Genomic DNA, 22,132 nt, shown 5'->3' with positions numbered 1-22,132 from the left:
AGGGCCGAATGGCCTATTGTCTATTGTATACTTGAATTTTGCTTCACCTTAAATTTTTAGTCAAAATAAACTTTATTCAGAATTCAAAAATACATACAAAACAAAAAGACTCCAAAAGCTGGAGTAACTTAGCTGGACAGGCAGCATCTCTGGAGAGAAGATATGGGTGGCCTTTCGGGTTGAGTCTGAAGAAGGGTCTCGACCCGAAATGTCACCCGTTCCTTCTCTCCAGAGATACTGCCTGCCCGATGAGTAACTCCAGCATTTTGTGTCTATCTTCGGTTTAAACCAGCACCTGCAGTTCCTTTCGACATATACAAAACAAGAGCTGTGCAGACATTCTTCTGACATTCTCAGAGGCTATACAATTGAATAAATTTTATGAGCCAAATATGTTTACATACAAGGGATTTGCCTTGGTGCTTTGCTCGCAAGTAACAACACGATATACAGTAGACAATTAAACATAAAACGTTATAATTTAAACATGTGAAAAATGAAATAAAATACCAGAGCAAAAGGAGGCTACAGACTTTTGGCTGTTGAGTAGAGCTACTGCTCGTGGGAAAAAAAGCTGTTTTTATGTCTGGCTGTGGCTGCTTTGACAGTCCAGATTCGCCTTCCAGAGGGAAGTGCTTCAGAGTTTGTGGCCAGGGTGAGAGGGGTCAGAGATGATCTTACCTGCTTGCTTCCTGGTCCTTGCGGTGTACAGTGCATCGTTGGGTTGCAGCCAACAACCTTCTCGGCTGATTTAATGATGCGCTGCAGCCTCCGGATGTCATGCTTGGTTGCTGAGCCAAACCAGACCATGATGGAGAAGGTGAGGTCAGACTCTCTGTTGGCAGTATAAAACTGGACCATCATTGCCTGTGGCAGATTCTATTTCCTCAGCTGCTGCAGGAAGTACATCGTCTGTTGGGCCTTTTTGACTGTGGAGTCGATGGTGACCTCCCATTTAAGGTCCCTGGAGTTGGTGGTTCCAAGGGACTTAAATGACTCCACAGATGTGACTGTGGTGTTGTTGATGGTGAGTGGGAGGAGGGGAGGGGGAGCTCTTCGAAAGTCTACAATTAGTTCCACTGTCTTAAGAGCATTGAGCTCCAGGTTGTTGCGATGGCACCAGGACGCCAGCTGTCACTTCCTGTCTGTTGGCAGATTCTTCCCCATCCTGGATCAGTCCAATCAGGGTTGTGTCATCCGCAAACTTGAGGAGCTTGACAGAGGAGTCTGTGGAGGTGCAGTCATTGGTATAGAGAGAATAAAGGAGAGGGGAGAGTACGCAGCCTTGCGGTGCTCTTATGCTGAGGGTATGCGGGTCCAAGATGTGCTTTCCCAGCCTCACATGCTGCTTCCTGTCTGTCAGGAGGTTGATGATCCACTGACAGAGGGGTTCAGGCACAGTCAACTTGGAGAGTTTGGAGTGTAGTAGCTCTGGCACAATGGTGTTGAATACAGAGCTATAATCCACAAACAAAATCCTTGCATAGGTTCCCTGGTGGTCTAGGTGCTGGAGGATGAAGTGCAGGCCTAGGATGACTGCATCATCCACTGATCTATTTGCCCGGTATGCAAACTGCAGGGAGTCCAGCAGGGGGTTTGTGATATTTTTCAGCTGGGTCAGCACAAGTCTTTCAAGGGTCTTCATGATTACAGAGGCCAGTCAGTTCGACAGGCCTGTAGTCATTAAGACCAGTAATCCTTGGCTTTTGGGGGTACAGGGACAATAGTGGAGACTTTGAAGTGGTGATTGGGGAGGAGTGGGTGGGGAAGGGCCCAGTCTTTGGTGACTGTGTCAGGCTGTAAGTGGGTGTGAAGTGGTGATTGGGGAACAGAGCGATATGAGTTTTTGATTGTAGTGTAACAGTGATTGAGTATTCTCTCCTCTCTGGTGGGGCAGGTAACGTGATGTCTGTATTTTGGAAGCTCTCGGCTGAGGTTAGTCTTGTTAAAATCTCCAAAAACAATGACCTTGGAGTCCAGGAGGTCACCCTCTCCTCTCATTACCTGGTCAGCGAGTTGCGTGGACTATGTGGAGTTGGCTATGTGACAGAGAAAGCACTACTGGCTATTGACCTTGATGGGCATGGACGGGTTGGGCAGAAGGGCCTGTTTCCGTGTGATATAACTCTAAGACTGTGACAAATGTATCAGAAACTGTGGGGCATTGAGCCAAACGTATTTTTATAAAAAGTTTTTAAATGCAGAATGTGCAGTTAGAGCCAAAGTGAAAGGAAACATTCTTTCTCAACTCATCCCATTGGTCTAATTTCTACTTCAGAGTAAACCGACTGGGCTATTTATCAGCGACTTGTCCATTACAGTGAAGGACCAGGAATCCTTGGTGTCGAGATCTGACAGGTACTAAACTCGAAGCTCTAAGGATAGCGGAGTGAGGGGGTATGTGGAGAAGGCAGGAACGGGGTACTGATTGAGAGTGATCAGCCATGATCGCATTGAATGGCAGTGCTGGCTCGAAGGGCCGAATGGCCTACTCCTGCACCTATTGTCTATTGTCTATTGTCTATTGTGTCTCTTTTAAAAAGTGGATTATTTCATTCTGTTTCTGTGATTTTCTTATTGAAAGAAGGAAATTGCAGCAAAAAAAATTAAGGTGTTAATCGAGGAAGTTAAGTGCAGTCATCTGAGACTGGAGCTTGAGCTGAACTGTTTCCGTGCCGTGTGACTCAACGACTCTGTGACATTGATAGACTCAAAGTGCTGGAGTAACTCAGCAGGTCAGGCAGCATTGACACAAAGTGCTGGGGTGCTGCCTGACCTGCTGAGTTACTCCATCACTTTGTGTCTATCTTTGGTATGAAGCAGCATCTACACTCTCTGACACTACTGCCAGGACTTCTGGTGTAATGTGAAAGAGTGAAAGGAAACTGATATGGAAGGGTCCAACTAGAATTATATAAAGGGATATTATTTTCAGGCAGTCTTCGTGGAACTGCAGTAATCTCCCTGTCAATTTGAAAATTCTGCTGACGTTTCTTCAAAAAACTATTATTTGTTATTTGTCAATGTTTCAGTTGTCCTTTGTTGCGCTGGACAACATCAATTTGTCTGTTTCACTAGAAAGGACAACGTGAGCTATTTGTGCGTAGGTGGTACTAATTTATTCCTTGGAAAGACGCAAAAAGCTGGAGTAACTCAACGGGACAGGCAGCATCTCTGGAGAGAAGGAATGGGTGACGTTTCGGGTCGAGACCCTTCTTCAGATGGTTCTCAACCTGAAACGTCACCATTCCATTCCTTCTCTCCAGAGATGCTGCCTGTCCCGCAGAGTTACTCCAGCTTTTTGTGTCTCTCTTCGGTTTAAACCAGCATCTGCAGTTCCTTCCCACTAATGTATTCCTTCACAGAGTGTGGTTGTCGGCGGCAATGCCAGCATTTATTGTCCATCACTAATTGCTTCTGAGGAGGCAGTTGAGAGTCAATCCCATCTGTGCACCTGGATTCACATCAAGACAGATCAGGTAGGAATGGCAGGTTCACTTACCTGAAGTTCATCAGTGAATGGAGGTGTTTTAACAACAATACAATTACTGAGACCAGCTGTAATTTAACAGGTTGACTTTAAATAACCAGGTTGCCATTATGGGATACTAAAATTATGGGGCGGCACAGAAGCGCAGCGGTAGAGTTGCTGCCTTGCAGCGCCACAGACCCAGGTACGATTCTGACTGTGGGTGCTGTCTGTATGGAGTTTGCATATTCTCCATGTGACCGACCGCTTGGGTTTCATCCGGGTCTCCTTCCACGTTCCAAAGACCTATGGGTTTGTAGGTTAATTGGCTTCTGTTAATTGCCCTTGGTGTGTAGCATTGAACTAGTGTATGGGTGATCATTGGCTGGCACGGACTCGGTGGGCCAAATGGCCTGTTCCCACACTGGGTCTCTAAATGAAACTAAGCTAAACTAAGCTGAATTAAAATCAGTGGTTACTAGTCCTATCGCTGAATTAATACTCTTCAGGAGCTTTCAGACTATAGAAACTAGACTTGCCACAGAGTTAGTCCATGTTCATTTCATGTCCAACTGTGATTTAATAGCAAGGTAAGATGTAAACTGCTACCAATGATTCTCTCTGTCAGGGCAACTTAATGATTACAAATTTGATTTTTGTTTTTTTAGATTCCTGTGGCTGGGTATTTCAAATAATTGCAAGTATATTTGTTTCGCCAACCTTGTCTTTTCTTCCCTTTCCTTCACTTTGCCATTCTCAATCATGTCTTTCCCCGCATCTGATTTTGAAGAATAAAAACAGGGCGCAGTTATTTCCCATTCCGCTAATCAATATGATTATGTCTGTTCTCCTGTCATGTGTACCGAGATACAGTGGGAAAGGTTGTGCTATCCAGGCACTTCATACCAAGCGTGAGTACAACAGGTGGTGCACAAAACCAAAGGGACCAGAGTGCAGACTTTCGTGTTACAGCAACAAACAAAGTGATTTTTTAAAATTAAAGTGCAAGGGCCACCATAAGGTAGATCGGTAGATCAGGAGTAACACCTTGGGTAGCAAAAAATGCTGGAGTAACTCAGCGGGTCAGGCAGCATCTAGGAGAGAAGGAATGGGTGACGTTTCGAGTCGAGACCCTTCTTCAGACTGAAGAAGGGTCTCGACCCGAAACGTCACCCATTCCCTCGCTCCTAGATGCTGCCTGACCTGTTGAGTTACTCCAGCATTTTTTGACACCTTCGATTTGTACCAGCATCTGCAGTTATTTTCCTACAGGAATAAAACCTTAGTTTAAGAGGGGGCTGTTCAAGTTTCAAATCACAGTAGGGAAAAAAAGCTGTTCTTAAATCTGGTGGTAAATGCTTTCAAGCTTTTGTATCTTTTGCCCGACGAGAGGTAGGAGAGGAGGGAATGACGGGTGAGAGCGATTCTTGATTAAGTTGGCAGCCTTCCCTGAGACAGTATAAAGTGTATAGAGAGTTGATGGAGTGGGGCGTGGAGGCTGGTTTGTGTGATGGGCTGGGCTGTCGTTGGTAGGATGGTTCAGTTGCCTGATCACAACTGAGGAGAAACTGTCCCTGAACCTGGAGGTGTGCGTTTTCACACTTCCATAACTCTTGCCTGATGGGGGAGGGGAGGAGTGAGTGGCTGGGGTGCGTCTTGTCCTTGATTACACAGGAACAGATTCTTCAACCCTCCACGTCTCTGCTGAACTTGATGCCCATTTAAACTAATCCCATCTACCTGCACATGGTCTATATCCCTCCAGCTCTTGCCTGTTAAGGTGCTTGTCCTATACACTGCCATCTTTTACGTTTCCATCACCACCCTGCCAGTGCGTTCCAAGCACCTACCTCTACGTGCAAAAAAACACTTGCCTCACAAGTCTCCTATAAATTTTCCTCCTCTCACCTTAAATCTATGCCTTCTAGTCTTTGACATTTCCACCCTATGGTTAAAAAACTCCATCGACTATATCTTAGAATTTTATATACTATCAGGACAACCCCTCCCTCTCCAACCCAACAGAGGAAACAATCTTAAGTTTTTCCAACCTCTCCTTGTTACTAATAGTTTCCATTTCCATGCAACATCCTGGTAAACATCTTCTGTACCATTTTCACAATCTCAATATGCTTCCTCTAATATGGTGACCAAAACTGTCCCTAATACTCCAAATGTGGTCTAAACAAAGTTTTATACAGCGGCTATACGACTTACCTACGTTTATGTGTAGCAAGCAACTGCAGACGCTGGTTCACACCGAATATAGACACAAAATAGATAGATAGAGCTCTTAAGGATAGCGGAGTCAGGGGGTATGGGGAGAAGGCAGGAACGGGGTACTGATTGAGAATGATCAGCCATGATCACATTGAATGGTGGTGCTGGCTCGAAGGGCCAAATGGCATCCTCCTGCACCAATTGTCTATTGTCTATCGTCTAAAATGCTGGAGGAATTCAGCAGGACAAGTTGAATGGGACTCCTTTAATTCTATCCAGAGATGCTGCCTGTCCCACTGAATTACTCCAGCATTTTGTGTTTGCCAACTTTTATACTTGGTGTACTGACTGATGAAGACAAGGGTGCCTTCAACACCACCCTATTTGCTTGTGTTGCTACTTTCAGGGAGCTATGGAATTGCACCCCAAGATGCCTCTATTTATCAGTGGGCCTGCGGTTTACAACATAAAGCTTTTATGTTAGCCAAATAAACACTGGTGGCACGGTGGCGCAGCGGTAGAGTTGCTGCCTTACAGCGAATGCAGCGCCGGAGACTCAGGTTCGATCCTGACTATGCGAGCCGTCTGTACGGAGTTTGTACGTTCTCCCCTTGACCTGCGTGGGTTTTCTCCGAGATGTTCGGTTTTCTCCCACACTCCAAAGACGTACAGGTATTAATTGGCTGGGCAAATGTAAAAATTGTCCCTAGTGGATGTAGGATAGTGTTAGTGTGCGGGGATCGCTGGGTGGCGCGGACCCGGTGGGCCGAAGGGCCTGTTTCTGCGCTGTATCTCTAAATCTAAAAAAATCTAAAAACACTACTTGACCTAACTCCTTGCATTTCTGTCCTTTGAATAGAAAGGCCAGCCCTGCAATGTCCTTTGAGGGGGGGATGGAGTGGGGGAGGGGGGGGAGGAGGAGGGAGAGGGGGGAGTGGGGGAGGCAAGGGTGCTAGACCAATGCAGGAGAGGTTTGGGCCCAATGGGTCCACTTTGTCTAGTTGAGTATAAAAGCAAAGATCTGGTAAACACTGGTCATGTCACAATCAACTGAACCCAACTCTTTGCCCTGTGCTTCACTATGAATGTGAACAGGGTGCAGAGAAGATGTACAGGAATGGTTCTGGAGAAAATACCTTTTTGCTCTCAGATTAGATGGGGTTAGAAGCTTGAGGGAGATTTGATAGATATGTGCAAGATATGTAGTTACGCAGGTTTACATGAAATAAATAGGGACTAACTGCTACTAGACCAGGTGGCACAGATGAACACAATGAGCAAAAGATACAGCAGGGGATAAGGAAAAACATTTTTAGGCAGTTTGTGCTTATGATCTGAAATTCATTGCCTTTAAGGGGGATTGCTTGGTTTTCAAAGGGCAATTGAAAGGATACGATGTAGAGAAAATAATTTGCCACACCATGTGAAAATGGGAGTGGACCACTCGACAACGAACTTCATGGGCCATAATGACCTCCTTCTGCACTGTGATAATTCTTGAATTCTACATATGATAGTGAACAAATGTACTATCTGAGAACAATTATTCACTTTTAAACAGATGTTTGGCATAAGACTATTTAATATGTATAGATATACTTCTCAAGGAGGGTCTGCAGAAGGGTCTCGACCCCCTCGAGCAAAGAGGTCCTTCTGCAGTTGTACAGGGCCCTAGTGAGACCGCACCTGGAGTACTGTGTGCAGTTTTGGTCTCCAAATTTGAGGAAGGATATTCTTGCTATTGAGGGCGTGCAGCGTAGGTTTACTAGGTTAATTCCCGGAATGGCGGGACTGTCATATATTGAAAGGCTGGAGCGACTAGGCTTGTATACACTGGAATTTAGAAGGATGAGAGGAGATCTTACCGAAAAGTATAAGATTATTAAGGGGTTGGACACGTTAGAGGCAGGAAACATGTTCCCAATGTTGGGGGAGTCCAGAACAAGGGGCCAAAGTTTAAGAATAAGGGGTAGGCCATTTAGAACTGAGATGAGGAAAAACTTTTTTCAGTCAGAGAGTTGTGAATCTGTGGAATTCTCTGCCTCAGAAGGCAGTGGAGGCCAATTCTCTGAATGCATTCAAGAGAGAGCTAGATAGAGCTCTTAAGGATAGCGGAGTCAGGGGGTATGGGGAGAAGGCAGGAACGGGGTACTGATTGAGAATGATCAGCCATGATCACATTGAATGGCGGTGCTGGCTCGAAGGGCCGAATGGCCTCCTCCTGCACCTATTGTCTATTGTCTATTGTCGACCCAAAATGTCACATATTCTTTTTCTCCAGAGATGCAGCCTGACCCAATGAGTTACTCGAGCATTTTGTGTCTATCTTCAATGTACTTCTCAATCTTGGTGCATCTGGAATAGAAAACAGTTATACGTTTTCAGATTCACTTACAATCTGAATTGTGTATCAGCAACTTGTAGTCTACAAATAAATCCCGCATTGAACCATGTAAATCAACAATAAAACTTGAATGTTATCCAGAAATATATGATGTATAATTCATTTGACATCATGATTTTGGGGGCATGGGTATATAAGATATGGCAAGTTGTTTCACCAAGACTATTTTTCTTCATGCAAAATGCAATACATGAAGCAGATGTTACAAGATCCTTCAAGGGATATTTGCCTGGACACAGAGAGGTATTTGCAGCTCCAGTATATTGTTTAAACAAAGATAACTGATGAACCAAAGGTCATGCTATTGATTAATGTGTAACTCATGTGCAACTGCTACAGTATAAATTGCCATTGGACAGCAAGAATATGCTTGATCTGGTTGAGTTGCCACATCCGAACAGGTTTCTTCATTTAAGGTAGGACCCCGAAATTCTGAGCAGGCTCTTAATATGCAACGCTAAGTAAATGTAAACCAATTTTTTTTTAAGACCTAAGGAACAACAACCGAACTTCTTCAGAACTTTAGCTAATTTGTGGTTGTAAGAAGGTTTCACTGTGAGCTTTGGAGAGAATCTAAAATGTTGAAAGGCTGGAGCGATTGGGCTTGTATACACTGGAATTTAGAAGGATGAGGGGGGATCTTATTGAAACATATAAGATAATTAGGGGATTGGACACATTAGAGGCAGGAAACATGTTCCCAATGTTGGGGGAGTCCTGAACAAGGGGCCACAGTTTAAGAATAAGGGGTAGGCTATTTAGAACGGAGATGAGGAAGAACTTTTTCAGTCAGAGAGTGGTGAAGGTGTGGAATTCTCTGCCTCAGAAGGCAGTGGAGGCCAGTTCGTTGGATGCTTTCAAGAGAGAGCTGGATAGAGCTCTTAAGGATAGCGGAGTGAGGGGGTATGGGGAGAAGGCAGGAACGGGGTACTGATTGAGAGTGATCAGCCATGATCGCCTTGAATGGCGGTGCTGGCTCGAAGGGCTGAATGGCCTACTCCTGCACCTATTGTCTATTGTCTATTGTCTAAGGTTGGTCAGAAGTTAAAAACAATCTCAAATAATATGTTGCAGGTTTGTTTTTGTTTTACCTTGCAGGTTCAAAATGGAGAAGCTGATTGCATTTGTTTTGCTGTTGGTCGCCGTGCCTTACAGTGAATTAGTCACTGGGGAGACTACATCACCCAATATACGTGATCCAAACACGCATTTGGCCATGCTTAGATCTGCGGGTGCAAATGTAGGTTTTGCAATGCGTCTCTTCAGGCAGATTGCCTCTCAACCAGGAACAGCGTCCAAGAATATTTTCTTCTCTCCTCTAAGCATCTCTGCTGCCCTCAGCATGTTGTCTTTGGGTGCCAGGCAGAACACTCTAGCTGAGCTGATGCAGGTCCTCGGGTACAACGAGATGGAACACAATGGAGAAAGAGCAGTGCGTGAGTTGTTCCAATATCTTCTGGAAGAACTAACCAGTGAAAATAGTACACTGAAAATAGGGAACTCCCTGCATATTCAGGAGGGACTAAATGTGAAAAGAATGTTCCTTCAAGAAAGCAAGCAATTTTATAATGCAGATATAAAGAATATTAATTTCCGAGAACCACAAAATGCAAAGGAACAGATTAACACCTACTTGAAAAATAAAACAAATGGCAAAATTCCAGAATTCGTTAAAGAGCCCCTTCCTCGCGATACAGTGATGCTGCTTCTCAACTATATCTTTTTTAAAGGTAAGTGAACTTTTCTCATGTTAAATACACATCGTTTAATGGAGGTGGAGAAGCTGTTTCCATTAGGTCTAGAGGTCATAGCCTCAGAATTAAAGGACGTTCTTTGAGGAAGGAGATAAGGAGGAACTTCTTTAGTCAGAGGGTGGTGAATCTGCGAATTCTTTGCCACAGAAGGCTGTAGAGGCCAAGTCAGTGGATATCTTTAAGGCAGAGATAGATAGATTCTTGATTAGGACAGGTGTCAGAGATTACAGGAAGAAGGCAGAGGAATGGGGTTAGGAGGGAGAGATAGATCGGCCATGATTGAATGGAGTAGACTTGATGGGCCAAATGGCCTAATGCTGCTCCTATCACATGATTTTATGATCTTTTGAGACGCAAGATATGCAAGAGACTGCAGATGCTGGAATATTGAACAAAAGAGCTTGCTGGAAAATTCAGTTGGTCAGGCAGAATCTGTGGGACAAAATGGAGCAGTTGTACTAAGATGTTTCCAGTGGGGAAAAAAATCAGCTCTTAGGTTAAATGGCGTTAAAAACTTGAGAGAGATTAGATAGAGGTGTACAAGCTTTTTAGTCATGCAGGTTTAGATGAAATAATTGGAGACTAACTGTTACCATTAGAAAATCATTAAAGGCCTAGGTGGCAGAGGTTACCATAATGAGCAAAAGATACACTAGGGGTCTATTTTCCTCCATAAATGCTGACTGACCTCTTCTCAAGCTAGTCTGTTTTACAAATAAGTTAAGGACTTTGATACAGCTTCTGTATTTCGAGTTGGGCAGTTTCTAAATGACAGTATGTTCTTGGAGGATAGGTTTGGTATCAGAATGCAATGATTTGAAATATTAAAGTTAATATTCATGAAAGTAAGAAATGTTGCTTCAAGCCAACTACTTTATTTCATTTTAGCTATTTGAGAGATCGATCGAAAACAAACTTTTGATTTTTTTTGTCAAATCTGTATTCTCTATTTAATTTAGCTGTTCCAAGGTGAAAGACTGGCTCCAAGTTAGGAAATCTCAATTACACTATGAACTAAACAAAGAACTTCATTGTTCCCTGGTACATCTGATAAGAAACTCATCTGCATCGGAACATTTGTGTGATTGAATAAGAGAGAAAGGAGTTGAGAAACACAATCACACACACACACACACACACACACACACACACACACACACACACACACACACACACACACACACACACACACACACCTGTGTCCATCTTCATAAGTTCTTAAGTGATAGGAGCAGAAATAGGCCATTCGGCCCATCGAGCGCTACACCACCATTTAATCATGGCTGATCTATCCTACCCCATTCTACAGAATAGATATCTTAGATAGATATCTTACCCCATATCTATCAACCCCATTCTCATGCTTTCTCCCCATAACCCCTGACACCCATACTAATGAAGAATCAATCTATCGACATAAAAATACCCTCCTGATATTAGCTTTACCCTTCTTGTAACTTCAGCCACTCATTTTTCTGCCATCAAACGGTTTTCCACTGCTACTGCTTGTTTCTTTCTTTTTGGTTTTCATTTCATTCAGGTCATAGTTTCTTTGGGAGAAGACATATGATCAGACTCATAGATCGATGATGTTGGTTATCCAGGCAAATCATACCATATAGAAGCACATCAGGTCATGTAAAAGAGAAAATAAACAGTGTACAGAGCATAATGTTACAGCTACAGAGAATCTGTTAACAGTTGGGAGGAACTGTTTGTGAATCTGGCGGTATAAGCTTTGAAGCCTTTACATTTGCTGCGCAGTGGGAGAGAGGTGAGGGTAGAATGACTGGGGTATAACTGGTCTTTGATTGTGTTTAGTGCTGTCCTGTGAGGTATGGATTGTCTTTAAGAGGTGGTGGTGGGGGGGGGGAGTCTGGTTTGTAAGATGGATTGTGCCTGATTGATTGATACTTTATTGACACATGTACCTCGGTACAGTGAAAGGCTTCATTTTGCACACAACCTCGAACACATGTGTCGCCGCGTGTCTGGCAAAGTAACAAAGGTAACTCCCCACCAAGACCCCCATTGTCCTCAGCGGCTGCCATCATTCTTGGCAGAGCACTACGACGGCCCTCCCGCTCTCCAACGGCCCTCCTCCATCTCCCACAGTTCTCCTCACTCTCTGATGGCCCTCCTTGTTCTCCGACGGTCACCTCACTCTCCGACTACCTTCCTTGCAGTGATGGAAATGGGTTTTAGGAACTAGGGGTACTCTAAGGTTCGTGAGGCTGAGGTTGGGAAGGAAGGTGGGGGAGGGGGATTTTTTTATGTGCGGTCATACCCATGTAAGAGTACAAGAATGCATAACTTGTTTATTGTGTATTTATAATATAGTTTATTGTGTATTATATGTCATAGCTGCTTTCTGGCATCTCTCTCTCTCTCTCTCTCTCTCTCTCTCTCTCTCTCTCTCTCTCTCTCTCTCGCTCTCTCTCTCTCTCTCTCTCTCTGTTTACATTACAAAATGTTCCATAATGGTATATAATCTCCATTTTTTTCTGTCACCTCCTCTTTCTTTCTGCATGCCGTTTCTTCAGCACGCCTTCTGCCACTAAGAACCCACATATTCTTCGGGATTGAATTTTGACAGAGGAGGTCCCAGCAATTTAATAAATAGAAGAGTTGAGAGATGATCAGTTTGAAGTCTTGCATGTTGTGGTGACATGCAGAAATTCATGCCACTGAAGCTTCTTTCACATCCTGCTGTTGATACCGGAATTGTATTTACAGCCGTTACCAGCTGCTGAAAATCAGCAGAAACTATCTTCCCTTTAGATTCCTTGAATTCTCTGAAGGCTCTGACACAAAGCCGACCATTTAAGCCAAATTGTTCTGCCATTTCTTCTACATCATTATACCCAAAGGTAAAAAGTGAATCTTCTGGAATATTGTTAATATCTAAATATTTCGACTTGTTAATTAACTTTTTACATTTATCATTGGAAGCTGTTGTAGATTCAAGCAGCCTGGATTTCATATTATTGACCAAACTCCTCAAAAACTGTTGTCTATGTATAGTAGGTACTTTACCAGCTCTCAAATTTATTCCATTAAATATCATCTGGCTTGTTGCTTTCTCCACTTGAGTATAACATTTTCCTGGCTTCTCTATTTGACATTCAAGAACCTTGATAGTTTGTTTAATTTCCTCATGTGTTTTACTAAGTGTACAATTTCAGTTCTGCAGTTCAATTGACAGTTCAGACAACTCTAGCAAACTGTCCATCAACAAGCCCAAATTATTTACAAAATCTGATGACTCTAATACTTTTTTCAGCCCCTCGTACTTTGCTCTCTCTGCACTAGATCTTGAAGCATCACAATGTACTTTTCCAAAATGCTCCCAAATAGCTTTATAAGACTGCCACAATACCTTTACAGTTCGGTAAGACGAAGCAACCCATCTCACACTGAAAACACGACCAATTTTCAACAGTTGACAGTGAAGAGCCTCAGCACATGCAGTTAACTCATCCTGATTCTTAGGAGACCTATGATATAAGGAATACAATTTATCACAAAATATCTGAAAATGATTCAAAGCTGCAACTTCATTTATAGCATCACCTACACTGAGCTCAAGCCTGTGACTGGCACAGTGCCAAACAGTTGCATTAGGGAAATCATTAAGAAATAGTTTTGTGACCCCTGCATTTCGTCCTAACATTACTGATGCACCATCAGTTACAAGTGATATCACATTTTCGTTTAGGTACTGTATTGAAAAACCACCTCTTTGTAAGCAGCTTAGAAGCCCACCATATATAGATTTTGCATTTGCACCAAGTTTCATATGTTCTAAGTCAAAATAGAATGATATAGTCATATATAATGATATAGTTACTCCAGCATTTTGTGAATAAATCAATTTGTACCAGCATCTGCAGTTATTTTCTTATAATATAGAATGATATAGGTTGGGAAGATTCACCAACTGCTGCTCTCAAGCAGACTACGAGAACAGTTTTCCCATTAATAGTAGTAGATTCATCAATCATAATAGACATTTTAGATTATTTTGAAATTATATTTTCCACCACTGTCTTTTGCATCTGGTTCCCTATGTGGTGAGAAACATCTGCACATGACTTACAAGAGTGTAGAACGTACCCTAAGTCAATGCCATTTCTTTCTTGCAGTTCAATATCAGAAGACATATCTGTGTAGGGCCTACCTTTGTGTACAATATTATATACATTTCTAAAATCTCGACCTATTTTGCTTCCTCCTTTTTCAGTGATATATACACTACATTTTTGATTGCTTTTCTTTCAGCTGTTTCATTGATTTTTTGGCATCTGATATGAGCTTCTCTCTTTTTGCTTAAAAATCTTTTTTCTTAAACTCATTAACTGTTTTGCTTTGTCATCACTCACTCCTACTACATTAACACTGCACCACTCACGAGACAAATGAATTCCTTGTGTTCGTTCAAGTCCAAGATGACACTTGCTGCATACACTACATCCTAGTTTTCTGTTTTTAACAATTAGCCAGGGATATTCTTTCTTTTTGTTTAAGTACATTTCTTGTGTCCAACAGTCTGGAAGATCACATTTTTCAATATCTTTTGAGATGTCTTCACATGCAGCATCAGGCGAAACAGCTGCATCTGTTACATTATCATTTTCAAGTAATCTTGCCTTCTTTTCTGGCTGTGTTTTCATTATCATTTATTTCTTCATCGATCTGAAGACGCTGTCTTTCAAAGTATCTCAGTATGCTCATTTTCACAGGGGTACACAAATCTGAAATTTATAGATATTTAATAGTGATTTGATAGTGATATATAATAAAATTTGGTAGTGATATATAATTAATTATTTCCGCTTGCACTATGGTTTTGCTAAATAAAACCACCCACAATAAAATATTCACCACTCACGATTTAGGCTGGAAAAAACTATTGATACTACTTATTTAATTTTCTCCCCATCCATTAAAATTTAACTGAAACAACTGAGGCACAGCGGCAGAGAGGCACAGAGGCACAGCGGCAGAGCGGGAAATAAAATAACGTGGAATAATAAAATAACGTGACTTTACCTGAGCCCGTGCTCGCGGTCCGGTAGCCCTGACAGTGAGTTTAAGAAATTCTCCCTTGAATTTTATTCAAAGGAACGCGGTGTCATTAATACATGGTCAAAACACAATTACATTTACTGAGGAATGTGGATCGATGTATTGATGACACATTGTATAACTACTACCTGTTAACTACTGGCTGTTAACAAGTGCTAACAGTGGCAGTTAACAAATCGTTTGCGTCTGAGTTGAATAAAGTGATAAACAGCTCAATTTTCTGCAGTACTCATTAAACCCGAGCTGGACATTGAAAACTAGAGTTACGCCATCCCCCTGCGTACCCCCCACCATTTCCATCACTGCTTCCTTGCTCTCCGATGACTCTCCGATATGGACTCCTATAAATCGGCGAGACCAAGTGCAGGCTCAGCAATCGTCTCACTGAACAACTCCGCTCAGTTCGCCTAAACCTACTTGATCTCCCGGTTGCTAAATCCCCCTCCCCTTCCCATACAGACCTTTATGTCCTGGGCCTCCTCCACCGTCAAAGTGAGGCCCAGTGCAAATTGGAGGAACAGCGCCTCATATTTCGCTTGAGCAGCTTACACCCCAGCGGTCTGAATATTGACTTCTCTAACTTCAAGTAAACCCTTGCTTTCCCTCTCTCTGCACCCCTCCCGCTTCCTAGTCCTCCAACCAGTCTCACTGCCTCCCTGATTAAATTTAATCTCTGCTTCATTGTCACCTTCTCCTAACTAACAATGATCTATTCTACATTTTCCTTGAGCCCCATCTCATTTGATGTCTCCTTTTCACACCTTACACTTCCTTATCTCCGTGTCTCCCTCTCCCCTGACTCTCAGTCTGAAGGAAGGTCTTGACCCGAAATGTCACCCATTCCTTCTATCCAGAGATGCTTCCTGTCTCGCTGATTCATTGTCGCAAAATATTCCATCAAGATATTCTATCCTCCCATTTCTGCTTTTCTTGGTTCCACCCTATGCACCCTCCCTCCATTTGATCTCATTTCCATGGCAACCCAGTGGCATTGTAGCCTCATAACTTTGTGGAACACTTGTATTTCCACCAAGTGTTCTGGTTTCTTCCCAGATCCCAATGGCACGATGGTCAGTTGAATGGTTGTTGGAAAGTATACTTTAGTGTGGCCAAGTGTCAAAAAGAATTAAAAAGTAAATAATGGATATGCAATCGAGATTAAGATACAGAGCTACCGGGAAATGCACTGGGGAGAATGGAACTGATGAGATTGTTCTGTAGAGAGCATGCAAGGATCTGGTGGACTGAATGGCTTCCTTTTGAATTGTTATAAATATGTTTTATGAAAGGTTACTTCATTGGTATTTTTTCCACAGGAAGACAAGCGAACAGCAGAGTGTGACAGGTGTGAGTTGAGTTCAACATAAAAACATAGAAACATAGAAAATAGGTGGGTGGAGGAGGCCATTTGGCCCTTCGAGCCAGCACTGCCATTCATTGTGATCATGGCTGATCATCTACAATCAGTAACCTGTGCCTGTCTTTTCCCCGTATCCCTTGACTCCGCTCGCCCCTAGACTCTATCTAACTCTCTTTTAAATTCATCCAGTGAATTGGCCTCCACTGCCCTCTGTGGCAGAGAATTCCACAAATTCACAACTCTCCGGGTGAAAAAGTTTCTTCTCACTTCAGTTTTAAATGGCCTCCCCTTTATTCTTAGACTGTGTCCCCTGGTTCTGGAACATATGTGTGGTGTCCCAGTTTTGTAACTTTTCTTTTGGTGATTTCCAGTTTCTAATGACCAGAAATAGTGCACCAAAGACATTTGCAATCTATTTTCTTGCCACATATGTTGCATGGTCATGCAAATTGATTGAAAAAAAGGATCATTGCTGAATGTAATTATCTCTTTGATTTCTACAGGCAACTGGTTGAAGCCCTTTGACATCCACAACACTTATGAAGCTGATTTTCATGTTGATGACGGAACAACGGTGAAAGTTCAAATGATGAAGAGGATGGGAATGTTTGAGAGCCTTTATGCTAATGTTCTCTCTAGTCATATAATTAAAATTCCATATCAAAGAAATACTTCCCTGCTGCTGATTTTACCAGATCCTGGGAAATTAGCAGAGGTGGGACAAAAAATGACTCTCAGCAATTTTCAACCCCTGTTACAATTATTGGGCTGGCGGTAAGTTAAATGAAATTAAATCAAGTGTAATTATTATTTTCCAGCTGTCAAAATGTTGGGTGATCATTTGAGCTCAAAGGAGAAGAGAAAGAATCTTTAACAATACCATTCTAATATCTTTCGATTGACTGCATGGGTTCTGTGCTACCAAATAGTTCATCTGCCAGCTTAAATTTCCACTCATCTTTTCTAGTGTACCTTCAAGTTCATAAGTTCTAGGAACAGAATTCGGCCATTCGGCCCATCAAGTCTACTCCGCCATTCAATCATGGCTGATCTACCTTTCCCTCTCAACTCCATTCTCCTGCCTTTTCCCCCATATTCCCTTGACACCCATACTAATCAGGAACCTGTCAAAAGGTACTCTATTGTTTCCTGCTTGAATTGTGCACAGTGGCAGCTCACTAAGGCTTCTTCTGGACCGTTTGGCCACATAAATGTCCAAGGGCAGCAGATGCATGGAAAAACCATCCCCTCCAATTTCCCCTGTGCATCACACGCTACCATGACTTGAACATATACAGGCATTCATTGTCACTGGCTTAAATAATGGAAATCAAAAAATGAATGTAGCTAGGAACTCATGACAGGATAGTTCAAGGACAGGATAGTTCACTATCCATGAATTGCAGTCTTAAGAGCAATCATTAATTACACGTCAACAACAGAAGATGAATACTCTGGCTAGTTTTGAAAGGAGTAAGATAGAATTGTTACTTGAAAGTCACAGAAAATGTAAAATACTGATTAAATGATTGGAGGCAGGCTAAATGTTTTAATAAAATTGAGTTTAGTTCATTTAGTTTGATGCCACGTGTAACGAGGAATAGTGAAAAGCTTTTTGTTGCGTGCTAACCAGTCAGCTGAAGGAAAACACATGATTACAATCAAGCCATTCACAGTGTGCAGATACATGATTAGGGAATAATTTATGCTGAGGATATGGTGAAGCTTTATTGCTCAATCTGACCATGGAAGGTCTTGCCCATCAACAGTCTGAAAGCTGCAGTTACTCACGGAAAACAAGGGGCAAGAGAAAGAAACAACAGGAAAATACGGATTGAACAATAAATTCTGATCTTGCCAATGTTTTTCACGTTAAGAGAATGTTATTTTTAATTCCTCATGCAGCATAATTTCGGAATCATTAAACTTTCCCCCAACTTTGAAGTCAACAATTCGAGAAACAAGGAACTGCAAATCCTGGAATACCAAAAAGAGACAAAAATGCTGAAGTAACTCAGTGGGTTGGGCAACATCTCTGGAAAACATGGATTGGTGATGTTTTGGGTCGGGGCCCTATTTCAGACTGATTGTAGTCGATGGAACAAAGCTGGAAATAGACATAAAATGCTGGAGTAACTCAACGGGACAGGCACCATCTCTGCAGAGAAGGAATGGGTGACGTTTCAGATCGAGACCCTTCAGACTGATCTCAGGGGAGAGGGAGATACATAGATAAAGAAGTGTAAGGTGTGAAAATAGGACAGAAACAATTGGGGACAGTACAATGCCCGGCAAGTGATAGGTGGATATAAGTGAGTGGGGGGGGGGGGGGGTCTTGATGGGCAGATGTTTGGACAAAAGCCGGAGATGAAAAGCCAAAAAGTGTGAGAGAAGGAAATAAGGATAGAAGAGGCATGAAATGTGAAGTCAGAGGATGAAATATAGATGGAAGGGGGATGGGGGGAAAAGGGGAATGGCAGAAAGGGGTGTGCCTGCAGGTAAGGCACAGGGAATAGAGGGGAGAAAAGGGGGGTTGTTTATCTAAAATGTTATTGTGATCCTTTTGAATATAAATAATGGAGCTGGAGCTTTGGTGCCTGTATCATAGATTTCCCAAATATATCCCTGGAAGTTCCATTTCCCAGCACTGGGCTTCACACGATGGTAGCTTCTTGCACCCATTGCCAACAGTGGTGACAGCCCCCACTGCTGGATTCCTCGTGCAGTCTAAAGAAGCAGCATACACATCCACTAGCTTCCTAAGGTCCGAGAGTCATAAGGAATAGGAGTATAATTAGGCCATTCGCCCCATCAAGTCTATTCTTCCATTCAATCATGGCTGATCTATCTCTCCATCCTAACCCCATTTTCAGTTAAAAGTTTAAAAAAATTAACTGTAAAGTGAGAAGGTAAGAGGTGGAATAATATCTTTGTTTGATGTTTTTCGTGATAGTTCTGCAGAACTGCATCTCCCAAAACTGTCACTGAGGACATCCTACCAGCTCAATAACCTGCTGAGGGCCATGGGTCTTAACGATGCATTTACTAACCATGCAAACTTCTCTGGAATATCTGAAACTCCATTGAAAGTATCAAAGGTAAACAACTGGAAAATTACATACATAGAATGTATTTGTCAGAAAACAACAAAAAGTCTGGGAAAATGTGTAGGAAGGAACTGCAGATGCTGGTTTACACCGAAGATGGACACAAAATGCTGGAGTAACTCAGCGGGACAGGCAGCATCTCTGGAGGGAAGGAACGGGTGACGTTTTGAGTCGAGAAGTGTCTCAACCCGAAACATCACCCATTCCTTCTCTCCAGAGATACTGCCTGTCCCGCTGAGTTACTCCAGCGTTTTGTGTCTATCCAAGGAACTGTAGATGCTGTTTACACCGAAGATGGACACAAAAAGTTGGAGTAACTCTGCAGGTCAGGCAGCATCTCTGGGAAAAGGAATAGGTGATATTTTGGGTCGAGATCCTTCTTCAAAAGTCTGGGAAATGCCATTCAATATATGGGGATGGTGTAAATGTTTAAATTTGCATGTAATAGTTGGACTTTTATGTCACAAACTTTACCACTTTCTTGTTCTCTCTGTCACCATCATAGGGTATAAACTATTGACCAACATCTACTACAAAACCTACCTACTCCCCCAGTTATCTGGATTATACTACCTCCCACCCTGTCTCTTGCAAGGTCGCTATCCCCCACTCTCAATTTCCATCTCTGCCGCGTTTGTTCTCGAGGTGAGGCTTTTCATTCTAGGACATCCCCAAAATGTCCTCTTTCTTTAGTAAACACGACTTCCCTCCTGCTGTCCTAAACAGATCCCTCATCTCCTTCCAGCAGTATTTACAGGCGAGACAGAGATTCACGTGCACCTCATCTAACCTCATCTACTGCATCCCGTGTTGCCAATGTGGCCTCCTGTACATCGGTGAGACCAAGCGTAGATCTGGCCGGGCACGTGCTCAGTCCGTCAAGGCCTTTGACCCCCTTCCCACTTCATATTGGCCTTTCTGCCCTGGACCTCCCCCATTGCCAGAGGCCACACTCAAACTGCAGGAACAACACCTTCATATTCCACATGGGTACCTTACAACCCAATGATATGAACAGAGAGTTCTCCAATTTTAGGTAACCCCCCCCTCCTCTACACTCCTTCCCACATCCCACCATTCTCCTGTGCCCCGCATGGATCCATTCCCATTTCCCTTCTCTCTCTCTCCCCTTCCTCTAGCTTCACCCTTTGCAACTCATCCTTCCTCTAGCTTCACCTTTTGCAACTCTTCTATCCTTTTGTTTCACACCTTCTGTCTTTTCATTTCCGGCCTTTACCCAAACACATGCTTATCAACCCCCCCACCCCCACCCCTCTCCTGTATCCACCTATTACTTGCCAGGCTTTGTCCTCACCCTCCTCTCTTCCAGCTCTTTCTTCCCCACCCCACAATCAGACTGAAGAAGGGCGAAGCGCTTTTGTTGCATGCTAACCAGTCAGTGGAAAGCCAATACAAAGCTTGATTACAATCGAACCATCCTCAGTGTACAGATACATGTTCAAGGGAATAACGTGAATAACATTTTGCGCATGATAAAGTCCAAACAAAGATAGTCCGAGGGTCTCCAATGAGGCAGATAGCAGCTCAAGACCACCCTCCACTTGTTGGTCTCCAGTATCCAGTTGCCAGATAACAGCTGGGAAGAAACTGTCCCCGAATCTGGAAGTGTCCTTTTTCACAGTTCTCTATCTTTAGCTTATTATTATCGCATTAAATAATAGTGTTTAGAAAACAAGATGACCTGTAAAATGACATCCCTCTGCTGTTAATCAGAATTCATGGCTCTTTGTTCTTGTAGGTGGTTCACGAGGCTGTACTGGATATTGATGAGAAAGGAACAGAAGCTTCTGCAGTTACAGGAATTGAAATAATGCCGATGTCGATGCCCATGCAGCTTAAATTTAACAGACCTTTCTTATTGCTAATTGTTGAGCACAATGTCAAGAATGTCCTCTTTGCTGGGAGAGTGATGAACCCAGCCGCTTGACCAGTCTCCATCCGCACTGTCCCAAAAACAGTTGTTTCTGGGTGAAAAGTGATGCAGTCACTTCTAAAAACTACAGCTAATATTTAAATATTGAGAGTTGACAGACATAATTTGGTTTGTAGGTTTGCTTTGTAATAGATTAATATGTCAGATGTCGACTGTTCGTCAGTGCGGACAAGTTAGGCCAACAGGCCTGCTTTCACGCTGCCTGATTCTAACACTCTGTTAAGTGATTTCAAGTCAAATAAAACCTCTTTAAAGATGTCCAAGCTCTCCATACTTACTTCAAATACAGACATGTGTTGTCGAGTTTTGCCTAATAAATAACTAAATAATTCGAGAATTAAAAAAGGCAAGTTGAGAGCGTCAAGAGTATTTAATTTTTGCATGGACCGAATCGGGACAATGAAATTCGTACTTGCAGCAGCACAACTGATTTGTTAACACAGTACCCCCATAGGTAACATAATAAACAAACAAAAAAAAGTTTGATAAAAAATTTTTAAACTCAATATCGTGCAAAACAAACCAAAGCACAAAGTCCCTCGAGCAACCAAGACATTGTATGGTTCGAACTTTGGTTGGAGGCATGGTGTTCAATAGCCTGATGGTCGTTGAGAAGAAGTTGTTCCTGAACCTGGACGTCAGTTTTCAGACTCCTATGCCTTCTTCCCAATGACAGGGATGAAAAGAAAGTCACGCTAGGGTGGTCTGGGTCCTTATTGATGCTGGCTGCCTTTTTCAGGCAGCGCCTCCTATAGATCCCTTCAATGGTGGGGAGG

General features: G+C 42.8%; 1 protein-coding gene across 2 annotated transcripts; it reads left to right on the top strand.

Annotated features, from left to right (window-relative positions):
* The first annotated feature begins 8,455 nt into the window (after positions 1-8,455).
* Positions 8,456-21,614, top strand: LOC144597438 (alpha-1-antitrypsin-like). Of its 2 annotated transcripts, none has more exons than XM_078406823.1 (5): positions 8,456-8,509; positions 9,192-9,823; positions 16,799-17,069; positions 19,249-19,393; positions 21,162-21,614. In XM_078406823.1, the coding sequence occupies exons 1-5, from the start codon at positions 8,460-8,462 to the stop codon at positions 21,348-21,350; spliced, it is 1,287 nt and encodes a 428-aa protein (XP_078262949.1). In that variant the 5' UTR covers positions 8,456-8,459; the 3' UTR covers positions 21,351-21,614. The 2 variants fall into 2 exon arrangements, with proteins under 2 accessions (XP_078262949.1, XP_078262947.1); XM_078406821.1 differs by having other exon boundaries at positions 8,458-8,509; positions 9,168-9,823.
* Positions 21,615-22,132: the final 518 nt, after the last annotated feature.

Source organism: Rhinoraja longicauda, chromosome 10, assembly GCF_053455715.1.
Source record: "Rhinoraja longicauda isolate Sanriku21f chromosome 10, sRhiLon1.1, whole genome shotgun sequence".
Lineage (NCBI taxonomy): Eukaryota > Metazoa > Chordata > Chondrichthyes > Rajiformes > Arhynchobatidae > Rhinoraja > Rhinoraja longicauda.
This window is presented reverse-complemented; position numbering and strand designations above follow the sequence as displayed.

Bases quoted from the DNA above. Each gene is read 5' to 3' on its own strand.
- LOC144597438 (XM_078406821.1), top strand. From the start codon at position 8,460: ATGCTTGATCTGGTTGAGTTGCCACATCCGAACAGGTTTCTTCATTTA. The intron at 17,070-19,248 runs GTAAGTTAAATG...TTTTCGTGATAG, and splicing joins TTACAATTATTGGGCTGGCG to TTCTGCAGAACTGCATCTCC. The intron at 19,394-21,161 runs GTAAACAACTGG...TTGTTCTTGTAG, and splicing joins CTCCATTGAAAGTATCAAAG to GTGGTTCACGAGGCTGTACT.